Source organism: Malaya genurostris, chromosome 3 (assembly GCF_030247185.1).
Source record: "Malaya genurostris strain Urasoe2022 chromosome 3, Malgen_1.1, whole genome shotgun sequence".
Lineage (NCBI taxonomy): Eukaryota > Metazoa > Arthropoda > Insecta > Diptera > Culicidae > Malaya > Malaya genurostris.
Window position 1 is genome coordinate 204,814,601 of NC_080572.1, and position 18,228 is coordinate 204,832,828.

At 37.5% G+C, this 18,228-nt stretch overlaps 1 protein-coding gene across 1 annotated transcript in view; it reads left to right on the forward strand.

The window, feature by feature from the left end:
* LOC131439181 (lachesin) overlaps nt 1-18,228 on the forward strand; it is a 323,974-nt gene that overhangs the window by 267,353 nt on the left and 38,393 nt on the right. The window contains exon 5 of the mRNA XM_058609901.1: nt 11,286-11,447. Coding sequence (XP_058465884.1) covers nt 11,286-11,447 — 162 coding nt within the window. The remainder of the gene's footprint in view (nt 1-11,285; nt 11,448-18,228) is intronic.

The following is an 18,228-nucleotide window of genomic DNA, read 5'->3' on the forward strand; positions in this document are numbered from 1 at the left end:
TATTGTTGTTTTTAACTAGTTTATTTGCGTTGTCTAGGCGTTATATTCCTTTTTTGGCATTTGATCTTCTGCTTCAACAGACTTCGCTGCCGATTCCTAGCGTACAGAACCATTACATGGCTGATGCTACAACCCTAAGAAGCCTTCCAGGTTGGGGCTCGAACATACGACGACTGACTTGTAATAAAACCAGCGCCCTATGCATTGAACCGCCATCCCGAGCTATTGCGTTTTTCTTCTTAAAGCATTGAATGTATCTAACATTATTTGCTTTGATTGATTTTAGCAAAAAAAAAAAAGATTTCAAGCTCTCGTACCGAAAATCGAATTTTACACTACCTGAGGTGTGAAAACAACAATTGTAGTTTATCGAGCTGGCGTATTTTGTTTTTGTTAGGTTTGTTAATTTCAGAACCATCCTAGTTTTCACTACACTACACTGTACTTTGTTTTCGTTATCCTGGTCGTATGCGATTATGTTTTATCGACTGTCTCGGATGAGATGTGAATGCAAAATAAGTGCATATTGTTGTTGTCTCTTGTAAATTGTGCTCTTTATACAATTGAATGTAGATAACTCTGCACATTTTAGTCAGTTGAAGCAAATGCACCTTTTATAAGATTGAGGTACATTTGTTCCTTAAACAAAGTTTCAGTTTCTAATATCTAGGACCGAAACGAACCCGTTTGAAGTTAATAACAAAAGTGTTTGTCTATATATCCTTATTGCTCACATTCTGTTCTTTACTCCTGTTGTCCCTGACATAACCCGATCAGAAAACCATATCAAAATTATACTGAAATTGAATCTTGTTTTGATATTTCTACAGTACAATAAGGAACAACATCTAAAAATTTGGAATTATTCTATTAGTTTTTAGAATATCGTGCTCACCTCATTCAATAAAAAGCGTTTTGCGGTAGGGGCCGTCTACAATTTCCCTCATTAAATGATATTTTTTTTACAAATCTGACAAAGCATGTTCTTCGATACATTTTTATTCGCTGAAATAAAATCATTGTCACACTTCCTAGAATAATCGAAAGATTGGGCTTCTTTTATCGAGCCAAAAGTTGTATAACCCCTTAAAATACAACAATATAATAGGTTTTGTATCATTTAAAATATTAAAATCAAACGAAAGTTGACCAGCCGCCCAAAAACTAGTGCCTTTAAAAACAGAGATTTTAAACAACCAAAGGGTAGATTTAGGAGATGATATTTTCCAATCATTTCATTAATCGGAACAACGCGTCATAGCATTCTATGTCAACACTGTCAAATACTACAACACACTGAAAACCACATATCCTACCACCATTACTGACTAACAGTATCATTTATCTAGTCGGCCAAACAATCATAACATCCCCGAAATGTGTCACATTTCCAACAGCCATGTACACGTTGTAATCCCCATGGCACCCGCATAAACTTTTCGGGTAATTTATGTGCCATGCATTTTCCATTCTAGGCTCTGTTGAACTTCAATTGCACTGCCTATGCAATTCAAACGATCCGGCGCATTACTCTCTATAGTGTAATTTGTGGTAACACCGACTGCTGAGGTTAAACTATCATTCTATTCTACACAATAAGCTAAATTCCTAGATATCAATGTAAAGTATTTGTTAAAAACTAATTTTTAATTTCTTTGAGAAATATTCTGTATAGCGGAATGAACATGTGGTGTGAATTGATAGCGATAAATTACTTGAATTATGTTCATTGTCTCTAATAATCATAGTCTTACACCGTAATCCTTGTTGGTTGTGAAAAAGTTCAGCTTCTCCTGTAAACAGGTTTTTTCGATTCTTCATTTCGAGCATGAATTAAAAACTATGGGTTTCCTAATCTCCTGAAGTTATTATTCTTTATCAGAATCTGCTACAATGTAAATATTAATTCGGTCAAGCAGTTCTTTAGTTAATGAGCACACTAGGTTGACTAGTTTGACATGTTTCACTTTGGGTAACCATATCTCAAAAACTGTTTTTTAATCTACGTTTGAAATGAAGGAATGAAAAATCCCGTTTACAAGAGAAGCGGGCGCGGGATTTTTCATTCCTTCGTTTCGAACGTAGCTGATTTCTAAATTATGTTTCTCATTCAGATTATTTCAATTGTGCAGTCGGCTTCCTTGGACAGGAGAAGTAACGGTTTCAATTCCCGTCTCAACAGTTTTTTTTCAAGTTTCCATTTCTGCTATTCTCTTCATATATATTTTCCAGTTTGCCTTCAAATATAAATGTTTTAAGTACTGATAAAAATTCAAGCGTCACAATATTACCAGAAAATTTTTGTTTTCGGCAGAGACGCAAATCCCTATCCTGCAAAAACAAAACGGATTACTGTAGTTTGTTGATTTTAAATTGCATCAGGTAAAAACACTACATCTTATCGGACAAACATTGAAAATAAAACAATTCTTGGATACACTCTAAAATTAATCAGAAACAGAAATAGACAGTATCTCTTTGTTTACTTTCGCTTCCGATTACGATGGGGCTATTAAAAATTCATAAATGATTATGTTCATGAATTTCGCAGTACTAGCCCGGAAGTCGATAATTCCAAGTCTTGTTTCATGCAAAATTTGGCAAGGGGATCGTTGGAATGGCCTAATAACAGATCGACTGAAAAGTTCGTATCGTTTCTATGAGAGGGCGCCACTAGAATTAAATCCATACCATTTTTAGTTAGTACCAACCTTCAAAAGATACGTGTATAAATTTGACAGCTGTCTGATTATTAGTTTGTGAGATATTGCATTTTGAGTGAAGCTACTTTTGTTATTGTGAAAAAAATGGAAAAAAAGGAATTTCGTGTGTTGATGAAACACTACTTTTTGATGAAAAAAAGTGCCGCCGATACCAAAAAATGGCATGATGAGTGTTATCCAGACTCTGCACCGGGCGAAGCAACAATTCGTAAGTGGTTTGCAAAATTTCGTACTGGTCATATGAGCACCGAAGACGATGAATGCAGTGGACGTCCAAAAGAGGCTGTTACCGATGAAAACGTGAAAAAAATCCACAAAATGATTTTCAATGACCGTAAAGTGAAGTTGATCGAGATAGCTGACACCCTAAACATATCAAAGGAACGTGTTGGACATATTATTCACGAATATTTGGATATGAGAAAGCTTTGTGCAAAATGGGTGCCGCGTGAACTCACAATCGATCAAAAACAACAACGAATTGATGAATCTGAGCAGTGTTGGGAGCTGTTATATCGAAATAAAACCGTTTTTTTCGTCGATATATAACAATGGACGAAACATGGCTCCATCACTTCACTCCGGAGTCCAATCGACAGTCAGCTGAGTGGACTGCACGCGATGAACCGAACCCAAAGCGTGGAAAGACTCAACAATCGGCCGGTAAGGTTATGGCGTCTGTATTTTGGGATTCGCATGGTATAATTTTCATCGACTACCTTGAAAAGGGAAAAACCATCAACAGTGACTATTATATAGCGTTATTAGAGCGTTTGAAGGACGAAATTTAAAAAAACGGCCTCATTTGAAGAATAAAAAAGTTTTGTTTCATCAAGACAATGCACCGTGTCACAAGTCGATGAAAACCATGCTGAAATTGAACGAATTGGGCTTCGAATTGCTCCCTCATCCACCGTATTCTCCAGATTTGGCCCCCAGTGACTTTTTCCTGTTCTCAGACCTCAAGAGAATGCTCGCTGGTAAAAAATTTAGAAGCAATGAAGAGGTAATCGCTGAAACTGAGGCCTATTTTGAGGCAAAGGACAAATCGTACTACAAAAAAGGTATCGAAAAGTTGGAAGATCGCTATAATCGCTGTATCGCCTCTGATGGTAATTATGTTGAATAATAAAAACGAATTTTGGCGAAAAAATGTGTGTTTCTATTAAACGATACGAACTTTTCAGCCGAACTGTTAATTAACAGAAAGGGAATACTTATGTTTTTCGTGATCGCAGCAACGACGGATAAAGGCATAAAAAAACAAAAATTAAATTGATATAAGCTGTTGAAAATGGTTTGTATTCGAGATCATTTTCCTAAAATTTTAATCCTTTAACTGCCACATTTGTCGAGTTGGGGTGGTTCTTCTGATTTTCGTTTGATTCAAATTATTCAAAAACCTCTTTAGCAAAAAAAAAACATGTGGAATATTTTGGGTAACCTTTCTAATTTTATTCAGAATTTTTTAAAATGTATTTCATATGAAATGTTTTTTGCTCTTACAATTTTGGTACCACTTTAAATTTTTCATCAAAAATAAACCAATCATGACTATATTACGCTGTATCATTTTCAGATTTAAAAACAAAACGTGGACAGGTATAATATCAGACATAAAAAAAATCAATTGAAAAACCACGCGTCTCCATCAAATCATGATTTAAGAACTAAATGCCATACGTCCCCGTCTGATGATAATTTGATGAAGACGCATGGTTTTTCGCTGGATTTTTTTGTTTCGGTTATAGAGGTTTTAACCTTACGGTCATTCGCCTCTTCGGGCCAGAAATACTTTCTGACCCTATGTGCGAGGTTGGGAATCGAACCCAGGCGGGCTGCGTGAAAGGCATCGACTTACCCATCACGCTACACCCGTCCCCGTGGATTGGATTTATTTATTTTTGTTTATTTTTTTAGTTAATAAAGATTACTGGGATGATATTTGTATAACAACACTTTCGCCAGAAATGTGACGACATCGGTTTACGCCGTGAAGTTACACGCGTTTTCTTTCTTATGAATTCAACATTCTATGTCAGCATTTACTTACTTGAAAAGGTGTTTGGATCAAAAATTTGTCAAACAACAATATGTGCAAATCAACCAAACATTCTAGTTAACAAATCAAAGCTTTTTTCTTTGGTAAGTTCAATTCATAAAGAAAACATATTAACGTACGCTTATTTTTTAGCAAACGCCAATGACTTTCTTGTTATTGGACATCTGGTTTTCCATTGTGTGGATCTCAATCGTATTGCTACGTGTGATTTCTTGAATACCACCTGAACGTTGTTCGGGGCATACTAATTCGTAGACTTCTTTCCCCGCAATGGCACCATGCCAAATCCCACCGAAATGAAACAATTGTGACCACACATCAGCTGAGATCATCATATGGATGCGATGCGACGTGTAAAATATTGGTGGTTAAGGGGTTACCATAGAGATATGAATAATTTTTTATTTTTCATAAAAGATATTTTTATTCAGGCCTATTTGCGTACAAGCTTTACGTGACCGATTGAGCTGAGTTTTTAGCTAAAAAAATTTTTGTATTGGATCGCGTTGTCACCCTTTTTCTAGGGGGACAGGAGCTTCTATTTCCCTCTTGCGAGGATTGAGGAGTAGTTTGTTCGTGGTTCGTCTCGTCATCCATTGCCGTGGTATTGTTGAAGATTTCGTTGCTAGTTGCTGTAGATGCGCCTTGTTGTACATTGTTTGCAGTTAACTGCAGCTGGTGTACTTTGTTCTATAGGGGATACGTTGGATGGTTTCGTTGAAGGGGATACTTCACTGTTGTTGGTGGCTGTTACAGGTGTACTGGGGTTGCTTGGGGTTGGTGTGAAGGAAGCACCGTTGTCCTTTAGTGTAGTTGTCTACTTGTCCACTTTATCGCATGGCTTACCGTAGTGAACAGTTTTTTGGCAATATTGACATGTGGCCATCTGATTGTCATAGGTAACAAGTGATTTGCACGGAATTCTTGTATCTTGACCGAAAGTTACATTAGAAGGTATAGGCCTCTTCAAGCGCATGCGTAACAAACGTACGCCATTTAGAATACCGGGGAAAAAGTTCTTACACTTTTCTTTTTCGATAGAAAGAATCTCTCCGTATTGGGACATAGTTTTACGAATATAAGGATCGATGACGCTTGAGGGAAGATCATGCACACGCACTTCTATAGCACTATCTTCCATATATACTGAAATGTTGTACTTGATATTTTCATGATCCACACAATGCACATTATTATTGTCTTTAGCGAAATGAATTGCATCCAACTCTTTATAGAACTGGATGTAAACAACATTATTGGTCTTATTGCATTGAATTAAATGCACACGTTTAATGTCAAAATGCATTTGCTCCTTAAGCAAACCTTCAAGTTGTTGTTGTTTGTTTCCATTATAGAGATTTTAACATTGTTGTCATTCACCTCTTCGGACCAGAAAAGTTTTCTGATCCTATGTGCGGGGTTGGGAATCGAACCCAGGTGGGCTGCGTGAAAGGCATCGACTTATCCATCACGCTATACCCGTTCCCCTGCCCCTTCAAGTTCTCGTATCGAAGGTCGAATTTTGCACTACCTGAAGTCAACAATAATTGTATTCTTTGGTATCGGCGGTAGCCTTTGTTCGTTTGGTTCACTCATTTTCGAGGTCGTTCTATTGTTCACTACACAATACTGGACTTGGTTTCTTTCGTCCCGAACGTAAGCGGTTTTGTTTTATCGACTGACTTGGATGAGATGCGAAAGCGGACTGAGATATGAATAATTGAATGCCGTGGCACTCGAGCACAGCGAAGCATGATCGGCTTTTCTAGGCTGTTTATTCATATTCCAAGCACTTCTGTACATATAAATCTTATTTCACGGTGCCGGTTGCGATGTAAATGTCACTTCTCAAGCCAAAGCAACAGATGACCGGCCATCGGGCAACAGTTTAATTTGTTTGACTATATCAGACATCATTCAACTTTTCGTTATCTGAAGGCTTTGGAACTTCGCGGACTTCGAGGACTAAATTCATACTGTTAACGTTTCGGTTTCCACTAATTAGTGCATTAGCAGTTTATGTTGGGCTGCAGTTAACCTGATACATCTTAGCTGGCGTATCGTTATTGCTATTTGCAAAATATTTATTAATGTCTTTCCTGACGTACCGAACGAAACCAAAAACTCTTAATGACTATTATATAATGGCATCCAGAAATTCGTGACATGTTTTTTCTTTCGACAAGTCATAATAAAAAGTTTAATAAGTGTTGCGCAAGTAGCATTAAATTTACTTCCGCTTTGCGATTTACTTTGAGCCGCCAGATAGAATTACCAGCTAATTTCCAGCACGCTCTAATGATAACGAAACATACAAATTTTGAACTCTCAGTTGCCGTATAATATTCCAGTCCAGGAAGCTGTTTAATGTCTGTCATGACGTCCGTTTAATCATTCTGTACTTCACCATCGAACTTCATAAGCATCATCATGTACTGCTTCCGCTAACGTACTCTGAACAACTAGTAAGGGTTATCTTCACGATTTGGAGTTCCAGACTTCTTGTAAGTCGACAGTCCGGCTCGTTTTATATCTCGATGCATGGTTATGAATGACACTCCATGGTTGCTTGAAAGAGTTCACGGATGGAGAGGTTCGGATTGAAATATAAGGGTTGAAATGAGAGTCAGAGAGCATAAGGCTTCGCTCAAAACAGCTAGTCTCTTTTATTTTCTTTTTTCGGTATCTTCGATTTCACCCGAACTTGTCTTCCCGATTGTCGATAACTTTTCTCCGAACACTTTTATCATATTTATGACAGATAATTTTATTCGACAATTTGGTGAACTTGGTGTGCAAGTAGCTCGGGTATTAGCAATGCGGGAGAGTGATTTCAACGCATTTTTCCACTTGATACGATGCAGTTTTCACAAGTGAAGTCAAAATGTTTGATATTGACATTTTTTCTTCAGTTAGGAAAACTTCATCATCTTCATCATCGAAATCATGCTCCCGCATTGCTAAACCCTAAACTACTCGCACACCAAGTTAGTAGTTAACAATTAGCTGTCACAAATATGACAACCGGGAAGACAAGTTAACATTAACATTATATATGATGCTCCATAATTATACTAAAACTGAAATGGCTGTTTCCAAGCGATCGACTCTGAAAGCAATCGAAGGGAAAAATGTCTTGTGTTTTACCAGGCCATTTGAGCCAATTTGTTCTGAACCACTTGTGCAGTTGTTTATTCGTTTTCATTAGTTTGTTTCGAAATGCGTGGACTTTTAGCAGAACAACGTCGAAAAATTGTGTGCAAATGGTGCACAGAACGCGGACTGTCACTGAGAAAGATAGCAAAAATGGAAGGAGTAAGAAATGCAATCAGGAAGTTCGGTGAGGATAACACCTTTGAGGATAAACCGAAAACGGGCCGAAAAAAAGGTCCTGCTAACCCTCAGTTGGATAAACGTATACTGAAGGCGTTCGAGCAAAAGAAGGAGGTTTCAGTTCGGGATGTGGCCAAAAAAGTGGGCACTTCGAAGTCAAATGTTCTTCGTGCTAAAGAACGTTTGAATCTTCGAACCTATAAGAAGCAGAAACAACCAAAACGTAGTCCTAAACATGAAGCATCGATCAGGCCGAGGGTTCGAAAGCTGTACAATACGATTCTTGCTGGAAAATTGAACTGCATAATCATGGACGACGAAACCAACGTGAAACTCGATTACAAATCCTTGCCGGGACCACAATATTATACGGTGCGAGAAGGGCAAGTGTTAAACCAGTCCGAGACCTCGATTGAAGTCGAAAAATTTGGTAAGAAAACTATGATCTTGCAAGCAATTTGTAGCTGCGGTAAGATTTCGAAACCCTTCATCACCGCTTCAATGAACAGCGAAATATGCATCAAGGAATATTTACCAAAACGACTTCTTCCCATGATTCGAAGCCACAAGGATCCTGTTGTCTTCTGGCGAGATCTTGCTTATTGCCACTACTCGAAATCAACGGTAGAATGGTATACTACCAAAAATGTCACTTTCGTCTCAAAAGACATGAATCCACCAAATTACCCACAACTTCAACCAATTGAAGAATTTTGGGCATTAACGAAGGCACATCTTAGGAAACATGTCTCGGCAGCCAAAGCCGTTCAACAGTTCGAAAAAGATTGGAAAAAAGTGTCAAAACTTGTCGCCAAGAAGTCTGTACGGAATTTAATGAGGAACGTTCGCAAGAAGGTGCGCCAGCTAGTCTACAATGGCTAAGTAGCAACTGTTGAGAATAATATTCTGTTGTTGTAGTCTAATATTATCAGTATATCAAATAAAATTTGATATCTAACACTTGTAAATTATTTACAGCAAAATCAAAGTGCGTTTATACTTTCTGGGACAGTCTTTAGCTCTTAGATGTAAGGGCATATTGGAGCTTACTTGAAAAGAGATGCTGCATACCTCATACAGCCACGATCTAGCACCATAGGACCAGTGTTGGTGATTGCCGAAAATTTGACAGAAGCTGCTATATTGCTATCTATATTGTATACAACATTTTCAATCCGGTAGAAGATGCTATAAGAACTCGAGTGCATGAACCGCGAGAGAATTTTTCTACTTTTCTTCGCTCCACTTCATACTCTGAGTATTTCACGGCCCATGAAAAAATATACAGTCTGATAATGATCGTTGCTGTGTGGAATTTCCCAAGAGAGAATCGCAAGTTGACAATTATCGCAGAAAATCGAATCGATGGTCTTGATGTTTCTTATACTAGGTTGCAATATTTCAAAACCCTTGTGTGGAGCATTCACATACATTTTCATAGACACAACTTATACAAAGGTTATATGCACATAGTTAGAATAAGCGGCAATAGTAAAATGATTCTATCGCAATTATCCACTGCCCATACAGAATCGGATCGCGAAATGAGAATAAGCGACCGTTTGTTGCTTCAGAGAGGATCTCCACAGCAGCGTGCTAACCTTTGATTCTCAGAAATGTCATCGAGAGAAATTCACTCTCGCACTGGTGTCTATTCTATGTTAAATGAGCCATGCCGGGTGTTTGTTGTTGCGATGTTTTCCATTTCTCTTTGATGGCACTGATTCAATCGTGTGAAGAGTGAAGATTGAACGTTCTTTGATACGATAAAAGCCATCCTTGCATAGGACTATAATTTTTTTCAAAGTTTACAAAACTTTTCAAATTTATTTCAAAGTCCACAAAAGTCTTAAAATTTCCACATTAATGGTGATCTCAAATCGCTTGAGTTTTTAAGGCCGAAGGTCGGAGAGCCCAGTGTCATAATGGCAGTACCGTTCTGCATACACAAAATTCATTCTAAAAGTTTTAAAGTTTTATCAAATTATTCCAAAATTTTTAGAAAGTGAAAGAAGCAAAGTTAGTTTTCACACCACTCATCACATTTGTTCTGCCTTTGTATCTGAATGAGCGAACCTTGGCCACAAGACAACTTTAGGTTCATTTAGGGGTTAGCATTTAGGGACTTTAGGTTGTTTTCAAATGTGCTCCTTCATAATGGCCCAGTATTTTTCTATAAGGCGCAATTCCGGAGTATTTGATGGGTTCTTTCGGCACGAAATCGACATCAAACGGCGTATAGCACTCTAATACATATTTCGTGTAGTGGCATAATGCCAATTCCGGCCAAAATACCGTCGGACCGTCGAAGCCTTCAGGAGAGGGAGAAGCCACTTTTAGAGATACACTTCCAAATGTACATGCCCATTCATGGTGCTTGCGGCAGCAAAAGGTGTCCTTCGCTTTCTGCAAGTACGAATCTCTAGCCAAATTAAGTACCTCTGGCCGAACTTTGACATATTCTGTATCCGAAGATTCTCGGAAACGTCACACTTATCCTTGACAGTCACACACAGGTCACTCTACACTTACGATCAGCAATCAGACGTTCTTCGAACCGTTTTATAATATCAGATACCGTAGAGTTCGCGATTGGCAAGGTTCTAAATGTTCAAATTCCTTTGAATACTCTAAGTCGAACCGAACCATTGCTCTCCTATGTTTCTATACAATGACTTTATGGAGACCACTATCTAGATTCCACTGTACGAACACGGGAAGCAGTTTGAAACAAAATTAGCTTCATCCGAGTAGTAAAAAATTATTATCAGTACAGCCATTCCGCGCTAACTCGCCATGATGTGAAACCGGTCTGGTTAGATAATGGATCATTGAGCTGAAAATTTTGTCCTGCTCGTTTCCAAAATTCAGGATACAGTGCATGTTGAATGAACTGACCGATTTAGCTATTGCTACGCGCGGATTCAATTAAAATTTCGGTGAGTATTGAGTGAAAAGCGCAATTTCTCGTATGAATTAAACAGCCGAAGTAATTAGCGTAGCTAATTAAGTACACAATGAAACTGTTATGACGTTAAATTATAGATAGATTTCAACAGCACACATTGAACATAATTTCCTAGTATTACTAATTGAAAAGGATCTCAACTTTGTTTATTTTCATGTGACCGAAACGCAATAAATTCGTCAACATTATCGAACGCCAGTGCCTCCCAACATCCTGGACATCGAAAGCACCCCCTCATCGGTGGCAGTACGCGAGAATCAAAACATCAACATGACATGTCGAGCCGATGGTTTTCCGACACCCAAAATAATCTGGCGCCGTGAGGATGGCCAAAGCATCACCGTCGAGCGAAAGAAGAAAGGTAAGAACCGAACCGTCCTCATAAAAAAATACAAACACTTGCAAGTCTATGCTAAATCGGTGCTAGCCAAATTCAGGCTGGCATCCAAGCCCGTGGTTGCGAAGTTGCTCACATCGCCGGAGAGTAGGAGATGCCATTTCTTAGATACAGTCGCCTAGAAAGCAAACGTGCTGGCGACCCCGATATCGCCCTCATCACCATCAAAATCATCATCACCATCAACGACGACGGTGTCGATGTCGTCTTCCACTTCACTGCACTGTCGATTGTGAACAAGAACGAAGATAAATCGATTTTTGATTGTTTTAGGAGATACACACGACACTTTTCCCAGCGGCGCTTGTCATAAATGTGCTCATGTTGCTTCGGTTTTCCAGCAGTCACACCGAAAGAACATTGCGCCCGCAAATTGCCCAAACCCGAACAACGGAAGACCAAGAAGAAGAAGCAGAAGATTGATGCTGGTCCTAGAACGGAACGTAAATGTCTGATGACTTGATAGAAAGTTCATTAAGTCAGACGCTCGACTGCCGTCGGACAGTTTCTTTTGTCCTCTGACATCGGCTTCCTACGGCTACGGGCAAAGTTCAGCCTATTTCGGTCATTTGGGTTGTCGTTGCCACCACAAAAAGGCTTGTCGAGCCCTGGCGAGGGTGATGTTTCTGTTTTTGTTTGACGACTTTTGTTGACATATTGCTCGGCTATGGGTAGTGCCACCCGGGCCAGGCGACTATTTTGGCCAACTCGACACTATGGAATCATCTCAAATTGAATCAAATGGAGGAGTTTTCAGACAAAATAGATCTCTGACAAACTAAGTGTCTAACAATCGAGTATGATTGCCCGAGATAAAAAGGCAGAGAAGAAACTCTAATTCGAATTCTCTCGTCAATTTTACGCTCTCAATTGATAACACGTTAAAAACGTGGTTTTCGAGGTACAGTATCCTCAGCAAAGTTGCTCACAATGATTGGCGCCTCCTTTTGAGAATTTTATTTCTCTATTCATTCCCCTAAAAATGAGATAAAAATATTACTTTAGCTCAGGGTCAACAAGGGGCTAAGTAACTTCCACAGAATTCTGCAGAAAGTCATATTAAGGCCATCGTCCAAGTACCATGCGCGCGGGTGGTTTTAGGAAATTTTCGATGGAAATTTTGAAAAATTTAACAAAACCAAAAACATACAGACCTTTGAAAAGCTTTGTATGTTTTTGGTTTTGTCAAATTGGACTTGCACGATGGCCTTAAACAAATTTGCAAAAGGTGCTACACCCAAACCTCCGCGTACGAACACTATTTATACGCTACCTCTTTTTACGTAACTTTGTTTTTGTAACCAAATCCCAAATAACGAAAGTTTATTCGCAAATAATGAAAGGTTACGAACCTACTTCGTAAAAAGAGGCAATGAAAACGATTTCCAGCCTATTTATATTCCATAGAAACTACTACAATATAGGAATTTTCGGAACGGGTTCAAAAATATATTCAGGAAAATTATGTTAGAGGTTTTTTTTGGAAATCCAAGATGGTGACTTCCGGTGTATCGATATTCTCTAAGAACCCTTACATTATGAGTATATTTGGAACGGGTTTGATGAATAGATGTTAGAAAACGATGTTAGAAGTAGTTCTGAACTCCAAAATGGCGACGTTTTTTGGGAACGAATTTGATGAGTAGATGATAGAAAACGATGTTTGAGGTGGTTCTAAGATCTGAGATGGCGACTTCCGGTTTATTGATATTCCTTGAAATCCCTAAGTATTTCCGAAAAGGGTTTTGTGAGTAGATGTCGGAAAACGAAATTTGAGATGGTTCTAAAATCCAAGGTGGCGACTTTCAGTATACTCATAATCCTTGAGTACTACTACAATATGAATATTTTTGGATCGGATTTGATAATTAGATGCCTGAATGTTTAAGCGCGTTTCAAAAATCAATATGGTGAGTTTGGGTGTATCGATATACCACGAAGACCCTTACGATATCCTAGTCTAATATTTAAAAGTAACCTCAAATATAAATCCTTCGTCTTAAGTCATATATGTGTATTATGTGTTCTTAAAACTTCTAAGGAGTGTATCGAAAATAAGCTATCCACTCATTTTTCTTTCAAATTAATATAAAAAAAACGATATTTTATTCAAACTAAAAATTGATCCTCTATTGTACTAGGCTAAACTTGAACATAATGAAAACCGGATGAAATTTAAGATATTCCTTCACGAATTGTCGAACTTTTGATCCGCACAAATGTTGCATCGCATTTTTTGGACGCTTGAGCCCAAATTTTTTTTAACTCCTGCATGTTCCCAGCTGCCTTACCAGTCTTCTTGAAGACCCTCTTCACGATTGCCCAGTAACGTTCGATGGGTCGAAGCTGAGGGCAATTTGGTGGATTGATATTTTTCCCAACGAAATTTATACCTTTTTCGCAAGCCAATTGACAGTGGTTTTGGCATAGTGAGCCGATGCTAAATCCGGCCAAAACAGTGGAGGTGTACTATGCTTCTTATATAAAGGCAGCAATCTTTTCTGAAGACACTCAGATCGATAGATTTCTGCATTTATAGTTCCGGTAGTGTAAAAAATGGTTGACTTCAAATCACAGGAACATATTGCTTGCCATACCAGTGCCTTTCGACCGAATTTCTACACCGCATCGCTCACATCCTCCCCAACGACGACAGTAAAGTATTGTGGACCTGGAAGGGTTTTTGAGTCCTCCTTTACATAAGTCTCATCGTCCGTTGAAACGCGTGCATCCGGACACTGCAAAAGACGCGAATACAATTTCCGGGCCCTTGTTGCTGCTTGCTTCTTCTGTTCTACACTTTGTTTCGAGATTTTCTGCTTCTCATAAGTCTTCAGATGATTTCGCCTCTTGATTCGCTGGACAATTCCGACACTTGTTCCTGCTTTTTTGGCCAAATCACGTATTGACATTGATTTGAGATGATGAGATCATGAAGAACATGATTAGAGATACCACTTTCATGTCCAGTTTCGGGTTGGAAGAGCCGAGTTTGCTGCCTCTTCCTGTTAGCTCATCCAAAGAATAGTGTTCCCCAAACTTACTAACGATGGTTTTAACACTGGCATGATGAATTCCAAACCGCTTCGCCAATTTTCGCATAGTAATACCCTTATCACTTAGCCATGTGTCCAGAACCTTAATTTTCACTTCCTTTTCAATGCGCGACATTTTTAAAACGCAGAATTTCAAACGCACAAACAAGTAAACAAACGAAAGCTAACACCCAAACGCACAGCATGCTGTGATCTGAGTATAAAAACCTGTTTTAATCCACCTAGTGGTGTAATGATGCCTTTCTCATATCAATCATACTATCATATATAATACTGCGATTCTTGAAAGAATAACCGAAATCGGTTTGATTGACCGTCTACTGATAAAAACTATCAATTGGAAAAGATTTGAGGTCGATTTAGAGAATTTTATAAGGTTTTTCCCCATTTTCAGTGATGGTATACAATTTTAACCCACTTCCGGAAGTCGGATCCGCATGAAATTCAGGAATTACGTATGGGACCACAGGACCTTTCATTTGAATCTAAGTTTGTGAAAATCGGTTTCATCAGCCATCTCTGAGAAAAGTTAGTGCACTTATTTCCACTATTTTTTGCACATTTTACCCCATAATTCCGGAACCGGAAATCGGATCCAAATAATATTCAGGAATTTTATATGGGACCACAAGACCATTCATTTGAATCTAAGTTTGTGAAAATCGGTCGCGCCATCTATGAGAAAAGTTAGAACACATATTTTCTTTTTTTTGCACATTTTACCCCATAACTCCCGAACCTGAAGTCGGATCCAAATAATATTCAGAAGTTTTGTATGGGACTTCAAGACCTTTCATTTGAACCTAAGTTTGTGAAAATCGGTTCAGCCATCTCTGAGAAAAGTTAGTGCACTTATTTTCTTTTTTTTTTGCACATTTTACCCCATAACTCCCGAACCGGAAGTCGGATCCAAATAATATTCAGGAATTTTGTATGGGACCACAAGACCTTTCATTTGAACCTAAGTTTGTGAAAATCGGTTTCATCAGCCATCTCTGAGAAAATTTAGTGCACTTATTTTCACTATTTTTTGCACATTTTACCCCATAATTCCGGAACCGGAAGTCGGATCCAAATAATATTCAAGAATTTTGTATGAGACCACAAGACCTTTCATTTGAATCTAAGTTTGTGAAAATCGGTTCAGCCATCTATGAGAAAAGTTAGAACACATATTTTCTTTTTTTTAACATTTTACTCCCGAACCGGAAATCGGATCCAAATAATATTCAGGAATTTTATATGGGACTTCAGGACCTTTCATTTGAACCTAAGTTTGTGAAAATCGGTTCAGCCATCTCTGAGAAAAGTTAGTGCACTTATTTTCACTATTTTTTGCACATTTTACCCCATAATTCCGGAACCGGAAGTCGGATCCAAATAATATTCAGGAATTTTATATGGGACCACAAGACCTTTCATTTGAATCTAAGTTTGTGAAAATCGGTTCAGCCATCTCCGAGAAAAGTTAGTGCAAAAAAACGTTACATACACACATACGCACATACACACACACATACACACACACACACATACACACACACAGACACTTTGCGTACTCGACGAACTGAGTCGAATGGTATATGACACTCGGCCCTCCGGGCCTCGGTTCAAAAGTCGGTTTTCACAGTGATTGCATAACCTTTCTATATGAGAAAGGCAAAACCCATCACAAATACATGCGTACAACACAAATCTATGTGGATAGCTTATTTTCGATACACTCCTTAATACCATGCCTAAAAAAGTTACGCGGAGCACCCAGCCTGGAAAAAAGTTGGAACAGTAACTTTGAGCTATCATAGCTCAGTTGTTACTTCACCAATTTCGATAAATTTTACACCCTCGAATTTTGTGAAGCTTGTAGATTATTTTAAGTATATCATAATTGACGACCGTTTAAGAAAAACTAATGAAAATCTGATTTTTTCCGTTCCAAGTTTTTTTTCAAGCTATCTGCATATGCTCAAAATATGCCCTATTTGCATTCATGCGGTACCTGCATCGCAAATAGGATATTGAGAACTTCAACTTTACCGAGTCATAACTTTGTTGTTAGTCAACCGATTTTCGAAATTTGTTTACCATTGGAAAGGTACTACTTCTAGAAATAAAATGCACTGGAAAAAACGAAAAATAGGGTACATTTTTCTACTCCAAAATATTGGAATCATCACCAAAAATAATGTATTGATGAACAAAATTATATATCCGTTCAAAAAATCAATAAAGAGAATTTCTATTATTGGGAAAATTTTACCAAACAAAATCAAAACAAAACTTTTAAATTATATGATATGTATTTTTATATTATTTTATTAGGAAATTTATTATGAACAAAATTTACAAAAAAACTGAAACTTGGATTTCTTGGAAGATCTTAAAAATTCTGGTAAATATACCTAAACTCTATAAATATTTCTTAAATTAATTTATTTTCTAATTTTTAAAATATTTGGAATTGGAAAAAAAATTTCATGTAAACCGGTGATTTTTCAAAATGGAAAATTATCAAACATTCACCATTATCTTTACGTTTCGTCTTAGACTCGTCAGTGCAGTGTTGAACTATTATACCACCTGCAGTTCAACATAAACCGCTGAGGCTAAACCGAAACGAAGACATAATGAAATTGTTTATATGCCCTAGCACAAACAAGATTAATTCCTAAATAACTTCCAATGCGGGCTGGCACCACTCACCCACCTAACGCTTAACGCAATTAAAGATGATCCCAAAATATTAGCAGTGCAGGGTTTCATTCAGTAAAAAGCATTCAAACGAAGAGGATGTTTTTCGAGACGAAGACAACTGTAAGCTGCAGGTAGATAACCTGTTGGTGCTAATCGCAATGGCTGCTGCAAAGCCAATATTCGGGGCGATTCCAGTTTCAGAAGTACCTGTAATAGTGGAACTCACTTCACTGAGAAAGATGGCCTAACCGATCTGAGAACTGTTTCATTCTGTAGGTTACACTAGTTCATGCATTAGCTTTCATGTTTTTCAAAAATCAAACAAAATTGTTGGTATGGTATCCTTTTTTATATGAGGATAATAGTGATATAAGAAAAGCATCATTACACCTTTAGGTGGATAAAAACAGATTTTACTTATTTTCGTGAGATTTTTTGTGCTAAATTCGTAATCCTACTTTTTCTGAATTTTAAAACAAGTATATTATAGATTTTCAAGTGGAATTTACTAATATAAAATTCAAATAATTTTCGCATTCTGTACATTCCGAAATAATTCTAAGTTTGTGAAATGTACATTTCAATATTCTATCGATTATAATTGATGTTTAGATAGCGAAAAATAAAAGATATATGATTTTGTTCTTAATTGCTTGTAAAACAAAAATCAAGCAATGTATTATTTTCGAATTGTAGTTGTTTTTTTGCCATGGGTTAGTATATAAAATTCTTATATTTTTACGTTCTATTTCTTATTGTATAAAGCAATTCAAATTATTTAAAAATATTGTATTATCTCAACTTTAAGTTTGATTTATCTATTTCATAGAGACGTATATGAAATAGATAAAATCAACACGAATGGCTATTTTGAAATTTTGAACTTTCCGATCTTCTACCGATTTTTTTTTTTGAGATTCTACGGAAAACATAAAACAAAATCAGAATTTTAGTAGCTATCAATTGCGTTTGGGTTGTGCATAAAAATTGTTTAG